General features: G+C 37.2%; 1 protein-coding gene across 1 annotated transcript; it reads right to left on the reverse strand.

Moving 5' to 3' along the window:
- Positions 1 to 1,841: 1,841 nt before the first annotated feature.
- On the reverse strand, positions 1,842 to 6,381 carry LOC139715775 (uncharacterized). Its single transcript, XM_071627315.1, has 2 exons — positions 6,101 to 6,381; positions 1,842 to 2,484 (listed from the first exon to the last, which is right to left on the reverse strand). The coding sequence occupies exons 1-2, from the start codon at positions 6,379 to 6,381 to the stop codon at positions 1,842 to 1,844; spliced, it is 924 nt and encodes a 307-aa protein (XP_071483416.1).
- Between the last annotated feature and the right edge of the window lie 11,812 nt (positions 6,382 to 18,193).

The raw sequence follows: 18,193 nt of genomic DNA on the forward strand, positions 1-18,193 counted from the left end.
ATGAGAAAACGTGATCGCTCGAAGTACACATTAGTAGTGAAAACTACAGACAGAAAGTCACATCGACATGAAATAAATGAACGAATAATACAGGCAAAAAGGTAGTAACACACCATATGTGACCCTGCACCTCAAAACAAACAAAAAGTCGCAAGACATGAATTTTTAGTGAAGACCATATTCTGAAAGAGCAGACTTTAAGCTTTAAAATGATGTATAACTCAAATCAAATGGACTCTCCTAACCTATCTAAATATTGGAAAGAAAGCACAAACTCAGGAAAAGTGTGAACTGAGAAAAGAGGCTCTGAAGTACAGTGTCTATTCAAGCGCTTAATCTTTACCTGTTTACCAAACCGTGCTGGCTGTGCGATGAATGGGACAAAAAACAGGAAGTAAACCACCAGAGTAACAACAATGAAGGGATTATTAGATTAAACTGAAATTAAGCATGCCTCATTAACACATTCTGTCCATGATTAATGCCAAATTTCAAGGCAGTAGCACTATCCTTTCAAAAGTTATTAGAGTTGAAACTGAAGAGTGTGGACAAGGTTTTTCAAAAATGAAAAAGGGAGTCTAAAGACACACCTAATCACACTATTCTACCAAAAAAAAATCGAGATAAACTGCTAAAAAACACTTTTTCCTGCCCGTTTTATGATACCAAATTTTAGTATACTAGTAATATAAAAGAAGACCCGCTCTTTCAGAAAATATGAAAAAGTCAAGTTCGGCTAGGTTGACCCATTTCACTTATTTTCAGTCCTCACGCAAAATCAGTGTGTGCGACTTTATGTTCGTTTTGAGGTGCACGGTCACATATAATATCATAAGAACTACAGTACCTCCACAGTACCTTTATTACAGAGTAATATTGATATAATATTAAAAACAAAGATGCCCTTTTATCATTGGTGGTGTGAGTGGAAGCTTACTTGTGTGAATTTAGGGAATGCAGCACATCAGTTGAACATAATATTACAAGCACTTTTCAACGGATTATCCGATTTTCCTTATATTTCGCTGATGCGTTCTATCAATAGCCCTGCAATTCACCCGTATACTTAGGTATCATATCCCTTTAAAGATGATAGGAATTTAAGAAGAATACAGTACCACAGCACACTATGTTCGGATTATTATTTGTCGAAATTCTAAGCATCAAATTCGTGGACTAGCATTTTTACTTTGTTCTATCATGTCTATAGCATACAAACTAACGCAATATTAAAATATCGTGGAAGAATTTTTCTGCATTATTACTTCAAAAACCCGCTTTTCTCTTTAAGAGAAACACAGTGGATTTTTTTGGTAGTTAATATGATTTGATTAAATGTTTTTAAACGGTTTGAGATTGATATAGCTGCTGACGTATGCAAGTGATACGTTCACTTCAAGCAGAGGATAAACATCACAATTATTCCACTATACGCATTAATGATCACACTGAAAAATAAGATAACATAATTATAATGAATATATCGGTAGAAAATCTTTATCTTTTGTATTTGTGATAACAAGTGACACAATTCGATGTTTTACTGTGTATACTCTCTCAAAAAATCGAGGGAAAATATTCACTCTTGAAGGAGTGAATACAAAAAAGAGTGAATTTAGAGTGAAATTAGAGTGAATTTTGAGTGAAAATGTTCATTTTCACTCGTTTTGGAGTGACCTCAGGGATCACTCGAAGATTTTGGAGTGATCCCTGAGGTCACTCGAAAAAGAGTGGTCTTGTCTGGTCTTATTACGTCTACACATTGTAGGCTGATTACCTTCCTTTAATACTGAAAAAAAAAAGAAGAGATGAGAGGGGACTGTTGATAAGTTTACAGAGCCTCACACAATCAGTCTAGACTCGTACATTTCATCAAAATACTTCATGACCCTATCCGAACAACGTATGACGTCAGGGGTCAGATTCTCAGGGAATTTGCTTGCCGGAAAGAATTTGCTGCTCCTCATGGCAGTCCCATAGAAGTTAACCACGTCAATGACGAGGTTATCCCCAGCTGCTTTCCATGACTTGAGAGAATCTATGGAAGCATCCCACTCAAGGAGAGACTCGCTGTAAGGGAGTCCCACCGCAGCGCAATACGCGCTCAGGACTTCTGCCGGCTTGTTCAGGAGATCATCAGCATCGATCACGATCGGATCGCTGTCGATATTTTCTCTGACGGACTTCCAGACATCATAGAGCTCCTTCATGTAGCATCCGGGTGGGAAGTACTTGTCATCGCGTTCAACATCGTATGTCTGTTCGTTGGCAGCTTCTCCTTCGAGGAGACCAAGTTGAGTAAACTGTGTATACATAGCTTTTCGGTACGAGTTGATTGAGCGTTTGGGATTGCGGATGAGGAAGGTATGTTGATATCTTTCAGGAAGAAACTGAAAGGTGTCGTCTGTCAACCCTGCGCCCATGTCCTTGACAAACACGTGCTTACTACTAGACGTTTCCAGCAAGTTTTTGACTGATGCATATCTGAAAAAGAGAAGAAAGCGAAATTCAATGTCATACAATAAAGGCCCGTTCTAAAGGGCTTTTTACACTTGCAAATTTTTGCTTAGTCCCGTACCAACGGTGGGGCTAAGGGGGGGGGGGGGGGCTTAGCCCAAGCCCCCCCCCCCCCTTAGCCCCACCGTTGGTACCGGACTTTCCTTAACCCACTTTCTGTTTACACTTGTTTTTGCCAAAGTGGGCTAGCCCCACCGATAATCCCGTACTATCTGGCCCTGCAAAATAGCAGGGTTAGCACCGCAATTGCGGTGCCAAGCAAGCGAGTGTAAACAGAACGAAAAAATAATCCGGGGCTAAGCGACGGAGACGAAGTCCAACCCCCACTGACCAACCAGAAATCAGTGCTGCCGGTGCGTGCGTGTACTTGTACAGTGCACAGCGTAATCATGAATATTCATGTGGTTTGGAAAGTACGGGACTAAGAAATTCGAGTGTAAATAGGTCAGTTTTCTCCTTAGCCCAGGACAAGAGCTCAGTACGGGATTTATTGGCGAGTGTAAAAAGCTGAAAAAATTGGTTCGGGACTAACGATAGTCCTGGGTCAGAGAAAGTACGGGGTTAAGAAACACAAGTGTAAAAAGGGCTTAACGGACCTTACCGCGAGGAGAACGAAATTCCTCGAGGAAACAAAACCGCAGGAGAGAGGGAGGGGTACTGTTTTAACAGACACTCTCCAAAAACTTTCCCTGGGTCAGGTTTTTACCACCGGCCAGAGCCGCGTGTCTGTAAACAAATTGCGGCTACAATCCATGATCTCAATAACTGCATAAAAATCAGTGGTGACAATCAATGCACATGATTGGCGCGCGGTGTGTCAATCATTCTCTGTCTGCAATGTTGCACAGGCGTGTTGAGTGCATCGAAGGAATGTTACCGCAGTTGCGTTCTTATCAACAGAAGAGTTACCCGGGTGATGTCAGGGTAATGTCACGGTAATTGCCTCGACAAAGTCCGAGAAACATTTTCCGGAAGGCAGGGTAAAAAAAAAAGGGGGGGGGGGGGATTACCCGGACGGTACCCGGACGTTGTCGCGGTAACAAGGCTCTGCAATTGAAATGGGGCTTTAGTCTTTTTTTTTTTGTCTACAACGAAATATATTGTCATAAACAACACTTTTTTTTACAACATAGTAGACAGTTCCAAATTTGTGCACGGTCGTAATAAAAAATAACTTTATTTTCTTTACTTTCTCTTTTTCTGTTATCCTCTACTCAGAAAAAAAAATATATATATGTGTGTGTGTGTGTGTGTGTGTACATATATATATATATATATATATATATATATATAGAGAGAGAGAGAGAGAGAGAGAGAGAGAGAGAGATAGAGAGCTGGAAGATAACATCATTTGCTTGATTATTTTTGGAACGCCTATGGATTGAATTCTATACGTGAATTGACTATTTCTTATTCCTCATTTGGAATTTTTCCGAGATGGTGACAAAATCAAGAATGATCTCATTTTGTTATTTCAGGTTCTGCCTCTGATTCTGGATAGTGACCAATGACAACTCCATATATTGTGCACCTGATTTTGATACTGCCCCTCCATCTACATCTGTTCTTCTGCAACTTCTTCCAGCTGATGCTCCACCCAAGTAGAAGTTAGGGTATTTCATTTACTTGTCATGTCGCATAATAACACTTGCAGGGTGTCAGAAAACTTGCTGGTAGGAAGCTGTTTATCTATTTGATGAAGTAAAACCTGACTCATTTTTATTTAGTGAAAACTGTGCTGTTGTTGCTAATGTTGTCGTTGTTGTTTTTAGTTCCAGCGTGTATCATTTTCCAGTGTTCCAGGGTTACTAGTCACAGCATTTTACCCCGTGACTAGCTCTAGCTTTGGTGTCAGCTTCCGTTTTCATCGCTTCTGTTATATGACGGATGTTTATTCGATAAATATGTCATAAGGTAAAGAGAGTTACTTACAATTGCCGACATATGATATGTATGTAAGTGTGATATATATATATATATATATATATATATATATATATATATATATAGAAATAGCAGTAATAAAGTCACAACAGAGGAATGCAGGGAATGCATTAATAGCCAATCTTGATGTAATGAATAATCCGAATTTTCGAGGATCCTTCCTCTTCTTCAGGGATGACAGTGCGAATATTCACTTTGATTATATCATTATATTATTATAATCATTGTGATTATTCGCACTTCTTGTTGATTTTTAATTTAAACAAGACGATCAAGAATTTTACATTAAAATACTAGATTTTTGAAAAAAATTTGAAAATAAATTTACACCACAGTAACACAAGCAGGTGTGGTCTCTTATTGAAGCTGGACGGGTGTTAAACCATTGATATTAACACCAACAAATATCAAATCAACACCATGTGGTGTTATTTTTGAATTAACACCAGTACAGTGTCAAAATAACACCAGGTACAGTGTCAAATTAACAACACGAAGTGTCAGGTGAACACTTTTCAACACCATCACAGTGCATTTTCTACACCGTGGGTGTGGTCCTCTATTGAAGTTTGATCGGTGTTAGATTTAACACCCATGTTTTTACACCGATGTTTTTCACCGATGTTTTTACAGTGTATATATATAGGGCCTATTCACATTAAGCATTTAGGAAAAGGAGAAAGAGCAGGAAAACACTGATTGGCGAAGGATCATGGTGGATATCGTGATTATGAACATGATCGTCTCTGTTTCATAAACTATTCATTGTCGTGACCATGCTCTTGACTTTAAAGAAGGTGAAAGAAACTGTCATGACTCTTCAGAAGTCACGACGCGAGGAAAGGTCTTGCTTAGATGACGTGTGAAGAGAATCTTAAATTAAGCCGCTATTCTTGCCCACCCCCACCCCCAGTTTTTGTGCTTGGTTGTTCGATTGGTTGATCGGTCGGTTGGCTAATGTTCACAGAAAAACATGACATATTAAAAAATAATGGCACTAGTTGTCAAACACGAAATGAACGAGACTGGGAGATGCTGGAAAAAATGAGGAAGACGTACGGAGGAAAGAATATTTGAAATTGTTAGGGTTAAAAGACTTTCTTTAACTACCTTATGTATTGTGTGTAAAGCTAAGTTGTTATCAAGGTAACATCCACTCATATTTAAGGCAATCGAAGTCGACCTATTGCCATTGTAAGCATCTCAGGGTCTGATTCTAATTCACCGATCTTTGCCCCCTAGTTAAGATCCATATTAATCCATTGACGTTTATTTGAACCAATCGTATCACTCATTTGTATTTCATATCGAACACGAACGCATGAATATGCAAACAGACATAAAACGGTATCAAACAGGCACATTGTGCCATGCGCTTGAATGAATGCCTGAGATTTAATGCCACAAAAGAGACGCCCTAACAGTGTTTTTATCACTGTATCCTTGTCATTAAATATGTACAGCTCCTTAACCTATCTAAAGTAGAACAGAAGTGATAAACATTTCTATCATACATCCATACTAAATTATTCATATATACATATATATATCATATCATATTGTATTAAATCATACATTATACAGTGTACATCATGTAATTATCACATAATATATTTCATACACTATGTCTATTACTCACGCCAAACGCTTGGGATCCACATCAGTTTGGGCCTCGGAAGCAATGATCTGAGCTGCTTTGTCTAACGCCTCTTCGTTGCCCTCGTACACTTTTGGGATGTCGTCTCCGCTGACGGCCTTGTACGATCTCCCGGCCAGGTAGCTGTAGGTATAGGGCTCGAAATGGATCTCCGTGCCCTCGATGGCACCCAAACACTTGGCCAGGGCAGATGAAATGGTCCTAGGCACACACCACAGGATCACTCTGGCGCCACTGTCGGTAGATTCCCCAGTAGAAGACATAATTTCTGTTTCTGCTCTGTCTTCGTGAAAAAGTACTTGGCTGGCTCTACGCACTGATTGTGATAGCAAAGGCCGTAACTATACTGGTCGCCGCACTCCAGTTGAAGTAGGACTGCTCTCCTCGAGACCGCAACTTGACCTTGCACGTGACTTACGCTTGTGCCTGCCCTGACCCTTAGCCACGTCAAGACAAGATTAGATGAGATATTGGAGCCATTATGAAGTTAGGACAATCCCAGGTTATCTACGAGTACCTCGTTTTGTTTGATTAGGGGGTATTACTCTAAACGGCTATTTCACATTTTGCCCCTGAGCTACAGAATATGAAGAGACTATATTTCATTCTGACGTTGTACAATACACAGTTTGATATGGTTTGTGCAAAACTATATAGTCAGACCGAGTGACCCGTGTTTAGGTATTAAGCAGTCCTCATGAAATATATTGAGTTAAATGGTTTTATTGATGCACAACTCCACATCTCCACATCTATGAAAATGACTCACTTTGCAAAAACTACTTACAAATGTTATTCTTTGCTATCTATGTATCATTCCTTCAAACTCATGTCGAATTTATTCTTTTTGTACATTCTGTTGAAAGAAGTGAAAATAAAACCTTTGAATTGAATTGCATTGAATTACGGAAGTACAGATATACTGCATTCTTAACGAAGAGCGTTAACAAAAAGCGTATTTGTGTGACCGACAATATTCTGTATAGCTTCTTTAAAAATGTACAGGGTAGTCTGATTCAGGACCGGGTGGCCTGCTTTACAACAGAGTCATGTGACGTTAAATTACATTGCACAATATTAGGTTTCAGCGGTAAAGGCAACCACAATGCTTGCCCCCTCCCCCCCCCCTCTTTTAATTTTCGATGTAGTGGCACCAGAAAACTGCCCCGAATCCTTCCACTTTTTTTTTTGATACGCCCCTTAGTGATGTCATGTAGTCGTGATCAATTTCAGTGTCTAAAGTTATCAAAATGGTCCATACGTGTACAGTCTTTGATATTTTTTTTTGTTTTCAGAAGATAATTAGGACTCCTCAAACATTAGTCCATTGATAGGTAATAATTATTATCACGCAGTAGTTACATTTACAATACTGTTCTCTACGTATCAAATTTCTCGTTGCCATGGTTGCAGGTGGAATTAAATGGCCTACTGCAACCCACTGTGTCCCGAGCAGGACTGCTAATAATCATTATTTCAGGATTGCGGCAGGTTAAAATGTGCCGCAGGATGTGACAGGGGGTGCACGGACTGTCGTGTTCTATTACAGGAGTGACAGGTTGCGTGAAAAGGAAATTTTGACGGCAAGGGCCATACCAAGTGTACAATAGAACAAACAAGGAGTGTTTGCTAATGTGTCTGCTCCATTAAAGGGATATGTTATAGTATTGGTTAGATGAGGCTTTATGAAATATTAAAGAGCATATTATTATAATTTTATGAGGAATCTAAATGTTATTTGATGAAAATACGGTTTTGAAATAACTGAAATATACAAAAACAAAGTTAAACAAAGCAATCCTATTACATTGGGTCCAACTTTTTATCAGGATCACTCCATTTTGGATATATCTGCCATTCCAAGACCAATTTTTATCACATGTACTTTAAGATATGTAAGGGGAACCCCTTACGTCTATATTTTCTTTCATATTTCTTGAAGTTTGTCATTATCTTAAAAAAATGATCTAAAAAAATAGTAAGCTGACGTCTAGCGTCTCATCCCATGCGAAAATATATCATCCCTTTAACGCTATACACAGCAATGGCAAAGATCGATGTAAACTTATCCGGTTGAACCCTCGACCAAAGTTTGACCTAACCTAACCCGGTACACCAATAAAATCTTATACTCTTGGGGCATTGATATGAACACGGGGTAAACGATTAACGTTGTAAGGGTTTTGTAGACCTAGCTGATAAAATGTCATTGCGTGTGTTTGTGTGTGTATGGTATGTACTGTTGGTGTTTTTGTCTGTATTGTTTATTATTCATCGTGAAATCACAAAGGAACAATGATACAATACTACTGGAATATAAAACTGAAGATAAACGGATAGATTGCCCTGCTCGCAGCTCAGCCTTCATGGTCGTGCTGGTCTTCCGAGAAGTCCAAATTCACATGAATTAAACACATTAATTTAAACTCTATACAATGAAACTAATTATAAACACACATACGCTTCATACCTACACATTATCATCATGTAGCAAAAAAAGCTGCTGAAAACTGCTTATCCAATAATACTTGATATGTTTGATTACTTTAATTTTGTTGCCTCCTCCTGGTACACCTTTCAGGGCTCACTGTTTGTTCATCCCCCCCCCCCCCCCTTCCCCTTGCTGTTGCCTTTTCACTCTTTCCCTTTCTTTATCCCTCTGGTGTTCCTTATATCCTCTTTGACGTTGCCTAGCTCCCTATTCATCCTTTTCCTTCAGTGGTTGCCCCCCTTGATCCTCTTGATCATCACTGACCCCCCCCCCCCATTTGCCTTTGTCTGTCCACCCTCCTCTGCAGTTTCAAGTGACCAAAGCCGGCCTTGTTATCAGTATCGGCATTGATATCACTAGGATTTGTCTAACACCATTATTTCGTCTTCATACATTTATCATTATCATTTCAACACTTTTGTCATGTTCACGACAGACTAAAACAGACACAGGTCATTTTAAGATAATTACGGGTAATAATTATGGCATAATAAAGATATCAATGCATGCTTTGGAGATCAATGTAAGCTTTTGAGGTGAGGCTAAGTAGGGCGAAAGGTCTTGTTGATTGGAGCTTTCAGAGGTAACCCAATTGTTGTCTCTGATCAAGTGCATACGGATCATTTGCTGTAATCACCCTGCATCATCCCCTATATATACAATAAATGAATGGATTATTCTATTTCTTTCACTTATGAATACTCTTGAGAAATGCTGGGCCTTAATTATTTATGGGTTTTTTTTTTCATGATCGATGAAAGGATTTACTTCTTGATTCAATGTCACAATAGCTGCCCTAATTTCCAAGACAATAGCCCTCTTTTTTGTCATAATCATCATCGGTTTGACATGTGAATCAAAATTTCTGATACTCAACACAACTTACTATAATTGTTATTTTCTGCCGTTTCTTGAGAGATGGTGTCGTAGCTTGAACATAACACGAGATCACCTTCAAAGTATATCGACAGTCTTCTAATCAGATAAAGCTATCTTGAGATGAGGGGTATGATATTCAATATCTTCACTGAAACTATTATAATATGTTGACAGGATGTATCGATTGTTTCTACCTGGTGCATTTGGAATTACAGGAGTATCTATCGTCTCTCTAATTTTTAATCAAAGGTTTTCCCCATTCAAACGTCTTTATTTTTTTTTCCTGTTTGGCGGAGGTTTGTATGAGATCATTCTATTTTATTAGATAAGTTATATATTTATGGTATTCGAGGTAATTTGTTCAAATTATTTTCAAATTATTTGGATAATCAGAAACAATTTGTATCGGTTAATAGATGTAAATCTGAGATGTGTAGCCTGGGATGTGGAGTGCCTCAGGGTTCAATACTTGGTCCACTTTTATTTCTCATTTACATCAATGATATTTGCAATGTCACAGAAAAAATACAGTTCATTTTATATGCAGATGATACCAGTATGTTTATGTGTGATGATAATGTTAATACTTTTTTGTTACGTTTTAATGAAGAGATTCAAAAAATTATGATTGACTTCTTATGAATAAAGTAGTTTTGAATGTGAAGAAAACTCAATGTATGATTTTTACTACTAAGAAAATTGATATACAGAATTCAGCAATTTATATGAATAAAAAATTTAATAAAAATTACGAGTTCATTGTCATTTCTTGGCGTCATTATTGATAATAAATTATCTTGGCATAAACATATTGATTCAGTCTGCAATAAGATTTCTAAATGTATCGGTATTTTATACAAATTACGATATTTTCCCCACAATATTTTATGCATGATTTATAACGCTATTATATTAAGTCAACTTCAATATGGAAACATTGCTTGGGCAAATACATCAAATTATTCTATGGTCAGACTTTTCCGTCTGCAGAAGAAAGCAGTGAGAATTATATGTCACGCCAATTATCTTGCCTCCACTAAACCTCTTTTTATGAAATGTAATGTTTTAGATATTTTTGAATTGAACAAATATATTATTGGTGTATTTATGTATTTATGTTTTAAAAATTGTATTCCCCCAAGTCTTTCTTCCTTGTTTCAGTTAAATAGTGCTATTCATTCGTATTGTTTGAGAAATCCTCTGAATTATCATTTACCTCTTAATAAAACAAATGTTGGTTTTTATTGTGTTTTGTATAGAGGACCTTTAATTTGGAATAACTTGCCACAGCCATTTAAGATGAGTCCATCTTCAAATGTTTTTAAACGAAGATTTAAATTATTCTTATTGGAAAAAGAAAAGTAATCTACACATTCGGGTATTACTCTGTGTTTGTTTGTTGTTTGTTTGTTTTTGTCTCTATGTGTCTATTGTAGAATATGTATTTTCAATCTCTTTGGTTTTAATAGCTATGCACATTTATTTGTACGATTTATTATGGCTTTTATCATAAATGCTTTTGTTATGGTGGCAGCTGCTTATAAAACTTTGTTTTTCTTGCTGTCTCCACATTCTGTTATATTTTTATTGTCAATTTGAATTTATCTATATCTTGTCTGAATGTTTTTCATCTGTTTGGATGAAATAAACGCAAATTGAATTGAATTGATATATGTGACCCTGCATCACAAAACCAACAAAAAGCCGCCAGACATGTTTTTTTTTTTTTTTTTTTTTTTTTTTTTTTTTTTTTTTTTTTTTTTTTTTTTTTTTTTTTTTTAGTTTAAGGGCAGATTTCCAAAGAGTAGACTCTTAGCTTTAAAATGATGTATAACTCAATTCAAAATTAATAGACTCTCCTAACCTATCTAGATACTGGAAAGAAAGCACACACTCTGGAAAAGTGTGAGCTGAGAAAAGAGGCTCTGAAGTACAGGGTATATTCAAGTCCTTAATCTTTACCAAGCCGTGCTATAGCTGTGCGATGAAAGGGACAAAACACAGGATGTAAACCAACGAGCAACAACAATGAAGGGATTAACAGATAGAAATGAAATTGAGCATGTTCTATTAACATATTTTGTCCATGATTAATACCAATTTTCAAAGTACTCTCTTTATCCTTTGAAACATTGTTAGACTTGAAAGTGAAGAGTGTGCAAAGGATTTCAAGAAATGAAAAGGGGCCTTTAAGACATACCATTCCCCTCCCCCCCCCCAAAAAAAAAAAAGTTGTAGAAAAACTGCTGAAAACACACTTTCCAATTCACGTTATGCAGCATTATGATCCCAAAATAAAGAATAATGTAGATGAAGGATAGCTCTTTCAGAAAATATGAAAAACTCAAGATTGACGGGGTTCACCCATCATCTTTTTTTTTAATCCTCACTTGAAATCAAGGGATGCAACGTTTTGTTGGTTTTGTGATGCAAGGTCACAAGTCATATGTTTATGGGGAACAAAGGGGACTTTTGATCTCACCAAATCAATGTTAGTTTAACGAGGCAAATTAAAGTGTTCAAACGTTTTCGCAATTTTACCATTGTCATTAGCAAACATGAATTCGTCATGCCAACCATTATGAGATTTGTTTGCCATTCGTTACTATCAGTAAACAGTAAACAACAACAAAAAATATATTTGCCTCTGCACCTGCTACATTCTTTCGTCTCAGTGAGGCCCTGCGGGTTTGCGCTGAGCCAAAAATCTATAATTTTCGATAGGTTAAAGGTTGCGGCTGTCGGAACGAGGGAAAAGGGGTGGAAAAGTCAAAATGGGCTGAAAAGAAAAGCCACCATAATGTAAGCTACAAGTACTACAATGTGATTAGCCAAGTGATCGGGTCGCCATGGACGAGTGTGTCCTTTGCTCGATCATGATAGGAAACATAAAATTATTCTAAGTTGTGGGATAGTGACGCAAGGTATCAATTTAAAGCAAGGAGGTATGTAAGTATGATGGCGATAGCTCGCTTATTCCGTTACTGAGTTCCTCCTTGATAAATGAAATACCTATACATAATTTGGTACATGGTAAGATTGTAGGGCTTGGGACAGAAACACTTACCAAGCGATTCAGCTCTAAATAACTTGTGCAAAACAGTAACTTACAAAGCTTCTCATTTTCATCTTTTTGATCGAATACTATTCTAGAATTGCTGTGTCACTAAGAGTGAATTCATGGATGCTCCATTTTTTTTTTTCAACAGACGTCATATTCAACAAACATCGTAGTTAAGTCACAGAAGAAAAAAATCACAACTCAGCTTGCACTGAAAAATAAACGAGTTTGGCTTGCAGAAAGCATTTTGACTTCAGAGCAAATCTTAAGACTTATAACTGCGGTGTGTTTCATCGAAACATATAAGTTGGTATGTTATAATAATTATTATCTTCAATTCATTGTGACATTCTGTAGTCAAATTATATCGTATATTGATGTCACCAATGTAACTTTCAGAACGTATTACCTGTATGAATAGGGGCGTACACACTACTCAAATTTCACCATATTTCACTCGCACTACAGAAACATTGAGTTTATAGTTTCGTTGATTTTGTCAACATACAAGCAAACAAGCAAATATTTGATTGAATCAGAGTTTGGCATATCGAATGTCGTGTCCAAATACCGCCTACAGGTTTTCTCAAGAGAAAGAAGAAAGATATATTCACTCACTTATGGGCGTTGGCGAATGACCTACAAGTGACTCTACGCAGTATGTGTTTTACTGCATATTACATAGACGACAGGTGCAGGTCTCTAACAATAAAATTGTTTCTTTTTGGTGAAATATTTTATCCCTTATTCGGAAGGTGAGCCAAAGTGCATTGATGATGACCCCTACCCTTATAAGAATATAAAAGGCATGCTCAAAAGGCGACTCAGTATCGGACTCTTGAGACATGAAATTTAATCCCTGCTGAAAAATGATCATGCGATGAAAATAATAAAAGATCCACTATGATGCAGAAGAGCAGTACATTCCCACCGTTTTCATTCATTTTCGTTCTGTGCCAAAATGAGCTCGTTTATTAAAAGGGATCGTACAGTTTTGGTCGAGACCTAATTTCAGGTTTCTAACATTTTTTGGTGAGATAATGAGAATTAAACCTCTTATGAAATATGAAAGAGCATGTAATTCTATGAGGAATTCAACATTTGATGAAAATTGGTTTTGAAATGGCTGAGATATCCAAAAAAGAGCGATTCTTATAAAGTGTGGGACCCACATTTTATTACGATTGCTTTGTTTTACTTTGTTTTTGTATGTTTCAGTCATTCCAAACCCGATTTTCATCAAATAAACTTTGAATTCCTCTTAAAATGGTATGCTCTGTACTATGCATAACTGTTTTCTTGGTATTTCGCAAAAAGTCAAAAGCCCAATTCTCATCTCCACCAATACTGTCCCATCCCTTTAAGCGCATGAGAAGGTTCTGTCTCTCTTTCTCTTTATTTACCATTTTCTATTAAGGATTCCATTCTGATATCTATTGTGATCGCGAGTTAACTAGTCCCATTTTAATTGCATTCCAATCTGTTCGATCCCTTCCAGCATTGCTCTTGCAGGCATTTGTTCTTGATAGCACGATCATAGATTTAAGAGAGAGAGCCAGGTATATTGTCCATTCAAAGTTAATAATGTATCATTTTATCCGACACCCATTTTCATCGCCACTAATAATTCTTACACTCGGAAATCACATCTCATGTTATTCCTCCGGCATGGTGGTATAATAATTGTTCAGTTTTGTCTAACAGCACCAAATTTGGCCCACATGTAGATGACACTTCTCCTCTTTCCCATACGGACCAACACTGCAAACACAATTCGCACGATGGCGTCAAATTATTGAAGACAGGATTGAGTTTATTTATCATGTTTCTCAAGTAATAACTCGATGTGTTCATTAATTTTGTCTTTTATCTCAATTGTTGTTGTTTTTATATTAATCTAGCATCAGAACCTATAATTCTACCAGCTTGTTCGGACCAAGAGTTCTTTGTAAAGATTGGCTCGTTAAGCAAGTTCGAAATGTAACTTTACGTATTGACGTCATTATGAGACAACATTGTGGTCCTGGTCATCCGTTTTATTTTGTTAGTTTGCTTGCTTGTTTGTGTGTGTATGGATGTGTATTTTGTATTTTCATTTCAGTTATCATCAAGTAAACGAATGAGATGCTCGGTGTTTTCATTATCAAATTTTAATTATTCACGTCTTTTGTATGAAAAAGAGAAGAGTGCACATGAAAGAAATATTTTTCTCAGTTTGTCCAAACTATGCGAATATTTTGTAAATTGTGGCAGACATACAAGTTTCTATTACTGTCCTTATATCATTTGTATGGACATTGATAAATACAACCATGGGGGAAAAGTGTGTGTGTGTGTGCGCGCGCACTTTCATGCATTCTTCGTGCATTGTACATGATATGTATACTAGTACATGCAGTGTACGACTCTTGCGAACTGACACCGTGAACATTGATGGCGGTATTACATCCTCTACTTTTGAGCATTATTATTGACGTTCTTATTATTGAAGAGAGCAAGGTAAGACCGTGTGCAAACTGACTTAGCACGATCTTTTGAACCTACCTTATCATGTGAATGGCTGTATCTTTCTATTCACAATACAGATCCTGGGGGGGGGGGGAGCTATGGATTACTACAAGTACATCGTAATGATAAATCACCATCTGTTCCGCAATACATAATTATAACACTATCAATTTACAAGCGCAAAATCTGTAAAGATAATATTCTTCTGCGCATGCAAAAGCTTTTGATATACTTGACAATAATACTCACTTAAAAAGAAAATGTGTCTTGAGTTTCGATTTCAAGACTGCTACAATTGGGATTTCGTGACTTACATAATCAAACACACACAATCACATGCAGACATAATAAATGAATACACATGCGTATAAAGTGATAATGAATAACCGTTTGCCTTTGTGATTGCGTGCGTGTACGTGTGCTTAAAAAGATCCTTGTGAAAAGAAACATCCGTGGATGTCGCAGAGTTCCATATTCTAAATACTGTGCTGCGGTTACACTTAGAACATACTGAAAACCATGAGCAACATGTTCTGTCATCAAACTATGTCCTGTCAACAAACGTGGGTTGCTAGATGATCTCAGCACTTTATGTTACGCAGATACGGACTGTTTTTTTCGGGCCTTGTTGATATTATTGACCAACTCTATCTCGCTTTATTTACTAAAATACCTCACTTGATGAATCCTCGTTTCGGATTGACTGAACTCGCGGGCATAAATACAGCTATGGCACGTGCAGCACAGAGCTTCATAGCATCCAAGCGACCCTTGTAACATCCAAGCGAACCGCTTCATAGCATTCAAATTGACCTCAACTAATTAATCAACCTAATATCAACCATGCCCCGAAAAGCAGTCCATTTTTAACTCCCCTTACGACCCGAGGAACTTGCCTTGCGTGTCATAGAATGCAGGTGAGATCCCAATGGGGGCAAATGTTCATCTTTTATATACCGCATAAACTTAAACTAGCAGAAATTTCTTACAATTGCGATAGTGTTCACATCAAATTAACACCCATTATTATTGTGATTATCGTTAACAAACTTATCTCCTACACATGACGCAGGTACGTTCTAACACCCTAATGACCGAAAGAGGGCGCGGTTTACAACTATGGGGCAGTGCCGTATATATACGGCACTGCTATGGGGCAGTTTAGTTTTCATGGGGCTGTTCAAGTATACTTTGCGGCAGTTATAGTGCAATCCACTTTTATTTAACAATGGGAGGCGACTAGAGAATGTATGCCCCAATTTCTACCAGTCAGATTCGAGAATTAAAATGAGGTAAGCTTATCATACAATGTAGAATATTCTATGCCCGGAATGTGTTTACCACATTCGCTTCTGTGGTTTTAATCAAAATTAGAAAACAGATTGGACACCACTTATTGGTGCAAAGTATTATTTGAGAGTACCAAAGGGAAATTAACGCCCAAAGTACATTATGTTTAGATTCAATGAATGCAGAACTGTATAACATTTTAGGAAAATTCCCTTTTTAAACAAAGATGCCGATGATGCTGTTACAGTTGGCAGACGGAGTTCAGAAATGGCATGTAGAGCATGTCTGATATTTTTGTTGTTGTTGTTAGGTATTTAATCAGGGAGGTGGCTTCCCACTTCCTTGATTTAATAGATCTTGATTTAAGTAATAATGCCGAGAGTCATGCACTGATAAGTAGCGCTTTGAAATTGTCCTGTTTCTCTATTATAATGATATGTCAAGCAGAATTCAATCTCTTTCATTGTCATTATACGTGTGACATTTTCGAGATATTTTGGCAAGTCATAATTATGCTTTCAGTGTTAGATTCAAATATTATTGTACTCAATTACTTTTTTTCTTTTCAATTGACTTTTGGTAACATTTCGGTACAAATAATGCAGAAACAAATCAACCTGTCAGTATCATAAAGTCAATCGAACAAAAATCAATCAATCAATCAATCAATCAATCAATCAATCAATCAATCAATCAATCAATCAATTAGTCAGTCAGCCAGTCAATATGAAGAATTTAAAAAAAAAACTATGGCGACAGGTATGCCTCCGCCATAATGCATGGTTCTCCATATAGGTCTATAGCACAATGTCTTGACAATGTGTGATGACAATTTTATTTACTGGCAAAATATTAACATGACAGGTTTGTAGCAAATGCACTGAATGTTCACTTTCCTTGACCTAGGTTTCATTGGATGAATATGGCTATACTGTCTAAGAGTGCAGGTATTTGGAGATTTGAGGATTTGCACCCAACATTTGAGTCTTTTATAAGTTTAAAGAAGAAGTGAAATTTAGCACTTCCACTTGACCTTCGACCTTTTGACCTCTCACCTTTTGGTAAGAAACTTCCAAGAGAAGCTGTATTGGGTAATACATGCATATACTAAGTTTCAAGAAAAAATCCTGCAAGCATTGCATAGATAAGAGGGAAATAATGATATTTTGATGAGTTGACCTTGACCTTTGACTCCCAGGGCCCCGTCTTATAAAGACTTCAAATCAATCACAAGTCCCTAAATCAATCGCAACTTGCATTGCAGCTCACAAGAAACTTGTGATTGATTTCTATCACAAGTCTTTATAAGACAGGCCCCTGACCTTTGACTCATGACCCCTATATTCCCTACATGATCACTGCCAGTCAGTACATGCATATATACTAAGTTCCATGAAGATATACCTTGAAATATTTGTGAGATATGGAGAAAAAAGTGAAAATTTAACATTTTCACTTGACCTTTGACCCTTGACCATTGACTTCATGACCCAAAACTCCCTCTAGGGAATCTTTATTTGGTATATCATGCATACACCAAGTTTAAAGAAAATACCTCTGATGGGCATTGCATAGACATAGGGGAAATAGTGAGATTTTGAGCATTTGACCTTGACCTTTTGATATTTGACCTTGAGCATGTGCGCCCAAAAGTTGATAGGCACAACTTCGCCCACTCATACTTATTCATGCCAAGTTTCATTATGATACCTCTGACGGTTTTTTAGATACGCTGTCCACAAAATTGATTACGGACGTAAGGAAGGACGGACGGACGGACAACCCGAAAACATAATGCCTCCGGCGTCACGTCGTGGCGGAGGCATAATAATGCTCACGCCGCCGC

This window comes from Diadema antillarum, unplaced genomic scaffold (genome assembly GCF_040938485.1).
Source record: "Diadema antillarum isolate AM-2024a unplaced genomic scaffold, OU_Dant_1.0 scf00000055, whole genome shotgun sequence".
Taxonomy (NCBI): domain Eukaryota; kingdom Metazoa; phylum Echinodermata; class Echinoidea; order Diadematoida; family Diadematidae; genus Diadema; species Diadema antillarum.